Genomic DNA, 6,677 nt, shown 5'->3' with positions numbered 1-6,677 from the left:
GAAAACAAGATGAGGGGAGGGGTGGGAGGAGGGAAATGAGGACAAAATCATGAGAAAGGGTATCAAGGTTTGTGAAGCAATGCACGTTCTATCTGGCAAATATAATGTAACCCTTCTATTAATTACAATACAAATATATTTAAAAATTATCTCATTTCCTTTTCTGGGAGTTCATTTCATAAAATATTATTTTATATGATCATATGCATATATCTGTATGTGCCTACAAATCAACAAGTAAACTCTCTATGTATGCATATAATTATATATATATATACACACACACATATATATACATACACACAAAGACACACACACACACGGGGATATGATGAATTATGTAGGATCCACTGAAGAAAGTTTTGCAGACCATTACCTGGTTGCATGCATACTACTTTATTTATTCCAATAATCTATCCTTTCTTCCAAAGGTGTCCTAGGCCCATGGAGCCACAGAACTTAACCAGGATCCCAGAATTTTCCCTCCTCTTCTCAGAGGATCCAGACCTGCAACCCATCCTCTTTGTGCTCTTCCTATCCATCTACCTTATCACCATGCTCGGAAATCTGCTCATCATCCTGGCTGTCACCTCTGACCCCCACCTCCACACCCCCATGTACTTCTTCCTCAGCAACCTCTCCTTGGCTGACGTTGGATTCACCTCTACCACTGTCCCCAAGATGCTGGCGAACGTGCAAACTCACAGCAAATCCATCAGCTACGCTGGCTGCCTGACCCAAGTGGCCTTTTTGGCTGTGTTTGCTTGCTTGGACAGTCTACTCCTGACGGTGATGGCCTTTGACCGCTTGGTGGCCATCTGTCACCCTCTCCACTACCCCATCATTATGAATCCCCACCTCTGTGCCTTTTTGTTCCTTCTGTCATTGTTCATCAGTCTCTTGGATTCTCTGGCCCATTGTTTGGTGGTGTCCCAATTTACCTTCTGTACAGATGCAGAAATTCCCAATTTCTTCTGTGATCCTTCTCAGCTCCTGAAGCTGGCCTGTGATTCCACGGCCACCACTGCCATATTCATCTTTCTTATTGCTGCAGTATTTGGTGGGCTCCCTGTCTCAGGCATCCTGTACTCTTACACTCGCATTGTTTCTTCTGTCCTCCAAGTCCCATCAGCCAGTGGGAAACACAAAGCCTTCTCCACCTGTGGCTCTCACCTGTCTGTCATGTGCTTGTTTTATGGGACAGGACTGGGCACCTACTGTAGTTCAGTTGTTTCACACGTCCTCGGGAAGGTGACAGTGGACTCAGTGATATACACAGTGGTCACCCCCATGCTGAACCCCTTCATCTATAGTTTGAGAAACAAGGACATCAAGAGAGCCCTTCAGAGGCTGCTGACAATAACAGCCTCATATATATATATATATACACTCATCTCATTTTTGTTTGTAGATCAGGGAAATCTGCAAAACCCAAGAACTTAGAATTGTAAGCATACTTGTGAATTTTGGTGGTTTCAGAGATGATGATGATGATGATGATGATGATGATGATGATGATAGTGATATTGCACATGTGAACAGTGCTTTATTTCAAAATGCCTATACTTTGGATCTTGAATGTTTCCTGAAATCTGTCATATTCAAGACTTAGTCTAGGGAAGATGGCGGCGGTTCAGTGTGAAACGTACTGAGCTCCCTCCAAGATTCAAGTTCTGGCAGCATAGGGGACAGTTCTTTACCAGAAATTGATCCTAAATAAGCTTTAGCACCACAGACATCTCATTCAGAGAGGAAAAAGGCAGAATACTGGCAGAAGCAGTGTGAAGCCCAGCCATCCGGGGACCAGGCTGCGTTTCTCCGCAGACCAGACCCGCCAGCTGCAGACAGAGCCACACAGAGCCTGTGGAAGCCCAAAGCCAACACCCGGCCATGCATGGACCTGCCAGCTTCACAGAAACAGAGAATCCAGCAATTTGTGAATACCTCCGAGAAGTTTCCACTTTTGCTCAGGGCACAGCATTGGGTGGGAGCCCCTCCTTACAAGCTGAGAGCAGGTCCATCTTGACTGCTGACAAAGACCCAACCAAAGCAATTGGAACCTGAGAGGTGTTGCTGGAAATGCCATCATTCTAACTGGTAAAGGATTTCCCAGAGATCCCTTAACCAGAAATCCGGCCCCAGAGCTGCTGAAGTCCATCCCCTGAGCAGGCCACAGACCTGGTAATCAAAGCCGCCTGCGGATCTTTCAGCTTTGTTTTACCAATCGAGCAATCTGACCCGAAAACTGCAAAGCCAAATCACAAGAGAAAAAGACTTTGTAAAGTGTTTGGATCCTGAATTTAGTGGAGACACAAGTTTCCTATCCTACCCCCCCAAAAAAGGTGAAGAATACCGTTTTCCTTTTTTTTTGTTTGTTCTTCTACCCCTTTTCATTTGCATTTTTGGTGTTCTTATTTTTCTCTGCCATTTTAACTACACCTTTTTTTCTAATGTTATGATTCTTTCCTTTCTTTTAATATTTTTTATTGTAATTAATAAAAGGGTTACATGATATTTGCCATATAGAAGGTACATTAATTCGGAGAAGGAAGATGGCGCCAAGACAACAGGGATGCTGCCTAGCCCTCTCTGACAAAAAGAGAGAACCAGGGAGTCCCACGAGCCAACTACCTTAAGAAATCCACAACAACACACTCAAAAAGCAACGGAGAAGGACTCATACCGGAAAAGAAATCCAGATAAAGCTCACATCCAACTTTCTCAAAGAATTTGGAACGCGAGGACCTCTCCCCCACCTCTCGCCGCCACATCTTACCCAAAAAAACAATCATCTTTTGAAAGTGAGAGGTTGGAATAAACTCTATCAAGCTAATGGCCCCCATAAACAGGCTGGATTTGCCATCCTCATATCAGATAAAATAGACTTCAAACTAAAATTAGTAAGAAAAGACAAAGAAGGTTACTACATACTACTAAAGGGATCTTTCCTCCAGGAAGACATAACGATCCTAAATATTTACACACCCAATCCCGGAGCTCCAAACTTCATCAAGCAAACTTTACTTACACTGAAACCATACGTAGATCGAAAGACAGTGATTGTTGGTGACTTCAAGACACGAATCCCACCTATGGACAGATCAACAAGGCAAAAACTCAACAGAGAAACCTTAGAACTGAACAACTATATAGACCAACTAGATCTAACAGACATCTGCAGAATATTCCACCCAGCAACAACACAATATATGTTTTTCTCAGCAGCACATAGAACATTTTCCAAAATAGATCACATCTTAGGCCATAAAACAAACCTGGACAGATTCAGAAACACTGAAATTATTCCATGCACACTCTCAGACCACAAAGGCATCAAATTGGAACTGAACACACATCTCCACCAACAAAAACCATGTAACTCATGGAGACGGAACAACACATTGTTGAATCACCAATGGGTCATCGAAGAGATCAGAACAGAAATCCAACAGTTTATGAAATTTAACAGTAAGGAGCACACAAAATACCAACTCCTTTGGGACACAGCAAAGGCAGTACTCAGAGGAAAATTTATAGCGCTAAGTGCCTACAACAACAAGTTGGAAAAATTGCAAACCAACAAGTTAATGTCTCACCTTAAGCTCCTGGAAAAACAGCAACAAACCAACCCTAATGTCAGTAGAAGGAAGCAAATTATTAAAATCAAAGCAGAATTAAATGATTTGGAATCCAAAAAAAACTATAGAAAAAATCAACAAAACAAGGAGTTGGTTCTTTGAAAGAATTAACAAAATTGAGAAACCCTTAGCAAATCTTACCAAAAAAAGAAGAGAGCATATCGAAATAAACAAAATCACAGATGAAAATGGTAATATCACGACAGAAATTACCAAGATCCAGAATATCATGAGGGAATACTTCTCAAACCTTTACGCCAACAAATTTCAAAATCTAGATGAAATGGATGAATTCCTAGCCAATATTAACATACCCACACTGAACCAAGAAGAACTAAGCCAACTCAACAAGCCTATTTCAAGCTCTGAAATAGAAATGGCAATTAGAGAACTTCCATCTAAGAAAAGCCCAGGGCCAGATGGATTCACAGCTGAATTCTATAAGGTCTTCAAAGCAGAGCTCACACCAATACTCCTCAAGCTCTTCAACGAAATTGAAAATGAAGGTTCCTTACCAAACTCATTCTATGAAGCCAGTATATCCCTCATCCCCAAACCAGACAGAGATTCATCAAAGAAAGAAAACTATAGACCTATATATTTGATGAACATCGATGCAAAACTTCTCAACAAAATACTGGCCAACCGTCGACAACAACTCATCAAAAAAATTATACACTATGATCAAACTGGATTCATCACAGGGAGGCAAACTGGTTCAACATACGCAAATCAATTAATATAATTCAACACATCAACAGGAGGAGGGACAAAAATCACATGATTGTCTCAATAGACATGGAAAAGGCATTTGACAAGATCCAACACCCCTTTATGTTAAAAGCTCTGGAGAAACTAGGAATCCATGGAACATTCCTCAATGTAATAAAGGCTGTGTATGAGAAACCTACTGCTAGTATTACACTTAATGGTGAAAATCTAAAGCCATTCCCTCTAAAATCAGGAACGAGACAAGGATGCCCACTCTCTCCACTACTCTTTAAAATAGTACTAGAATTCCTAGCCAGTGCAATAAGGCAAGAAGCAAGAATAAAGGGGATGCAAGTAGGGAAAGAGGAAATAAAACTATCCCTCTTTGCAGATGACATGATTCTGTATTTAAAGAATCCTACAGACTCTACTCCCAAGCTCCTTGAGCTGATTCAAAACTTTGGAAGAGTAGGAGGCTATAAAATCAACCCACAAAAATCAACTGCCTTCCTTTACGCCAACAGTGAGAGGAACGAGGCAATAATCAGGAAAGAAACTCCTTTCACAATAGCCTCAAAGAAAATCAAGTACCTAGGAATTAGCTTAACTAAGAATGTAAAGGACATTTTTGACGAAAACTTTAAAACCCTAAAAAAGGAAATTAAAGCAGAACTAAGGAAATGGAACACCTCCCATGCTACTGGATTGGAAGAATCAACATTGTGAAAATGACAATCTTGCCAAGAGCTATCTACAAATTCAATGCAATACCCATCAATATCCCAATGTCATTCTTAAAAGAAATAGAAGAGGCAATCCAAAATTTCATATGGAATAATAAAACACCACGTAGAGCAAAAACACTTCTTAGCAGAAAGAACCGCGCCGGAGGAATTTCAATTCCAAACTTTAGACTCTATTACAGAGCCATAATTATCAAAATAGCTTGGTACTGGCACAGGAACAGGCCTGAAGACCAGTGGAATAGAACTGAGGCCCAGATATTAAACCACAGACCTATGGCCACCTAATCTTTGACAAGGGAGCCAAAAAAATAGAATGGAAGAAAGACAGCCTCTTCAACAATTTGTGCTGGCAGAACTGGTTACGCACCTGCAGAAAACTAAAGTTGGATCCTTCTTTGTCACCTTGCACTAGAATTAACTCCAAATGGATCAAAGACCTGGAGGTAAAAGCTGACACACTGAAAATTTTACAGGAAGGAATAGGAGATACACTAGACCTCCTTGGCACAGGTCGAAACTTTCTTAATAAGGACCAAGAATCACAACAAATCAGAGAAAGGCTGGATAACTGGGGCTGCATTAAACTGCAGAGCTTTTGTATGGCAAAGGACATAGCTAGTAAATTAACTAGGAAGCCTACAGAGTGGGAGAAAATATTCACCAACCAAACAACAGAAAAAGGCCTCATATCTAAAATATATCAACAACTCAAAAAATTGAATTACTCCAAAACTAACCTCCAAAGTACCAACCATCCCATTAAAAAATGGGCCAAAGACTTAAAGAGAGTCTTCTCTGAAGAAGAAACAAAAATGGCCTATAGACACATGAAGAATTGCTCAACATCTCTGGTCATAAAAGAAATGCAAATCAAAACAACTCTAAGATTCTACCTCACTCCAGTTAGAATGGCCAGGATCAGGAAAACGAATAATAACAGATGCTGGAGGGGATGTGGCCAGGAGGGATCACTACTACACTGTTGGTGGGAGTGCAAACTCGTCAAACCACTATGGAAAGCAGTGTGGCAGTGCCTCCAAAGGCTAAACATAGAACTCCACTATGACCCAGCAATTCCACTACTTGGCATTTACCCAGCCATCCAGAAACAAGGACATACTAAATCCACTAGCACAACAATGTTCATTGCAGCACTATTCACCATAGCAAAGATAAGGAACCAACCTAGATGTCCCTCAGTTGATGAGTGGATCAACAAGTTGTGGTATTTGTACACAATGGAATTCTATGCTGCTGTCAGAAAGAATGACATCGCTCCATTTGATAGGAAATGGAAATACTTAGAAAAAATCATGTTAAGTGAAGTAAGCCAGACTGAAGGGAACTTAGGATCAATGGTTTCCCTCATTCGTCATAATCAGTAGAAACCTTGGGCTCTACTAGCAGAGATCTGCAATAGAGCAAAATCTTGATACATAAGGCCATATAATGTAAAGCTAATTGAAAGGACCTCCAGGATATTGAAACAAAAGCCATATAATGAATGATTGTTGTCCTTAATGTACTATGTTGTCTCTCATCTCCTTTGCTGTCCCTTGGTTATCTCATATTGTTATAGTAT

General features: G+C 40.7%; 1 protein-coding gene across 1 annotated transcript; it reads left to right on the top strand.

Moving 5' to 3' along the window:
* The first annotated feature begins 411 nt into the window (after nucleotides 1–411).
* On the top strand, nucleotides 412–1,443 carry LOC150068858 (olfactory receptor 7E24-like). The gene has a single exon (XM_090329305.1). The coding sequence runs from the start codon at nucleotides 445–447 to the stop codon at nucleotides 1,441–1,443; it is 999 nt and encodes a 332-aa protein (XP_090185431.1). The 5' UTR covers nucleotides 412–444.
* The last annotated feature ends 5,234 nt before the right edge of the window (nucleotides 1,444–6,677 follow it).

The sequence above is a fragment of the Megascapheus bottae genome, chromosome 1, assembly GCF_031878675.1.
Source record: "Megascapheus bottae isolate mThoBot1 chromosome 1, mThoBot2.hap1, whole genome shotgun sequence".
NCBI classification, from domain to species: Eukaryota; Metazoa; Chordata; class Mammalia; order Rodentia; family Geomyidae; genus Megascapheus; species Megascapheus bottae.
The sequence above is the reverse complement of the archived record's forward strand: the minus strand, read 5'-3'. Positions and strand labels throughout refer to the sequence as shown.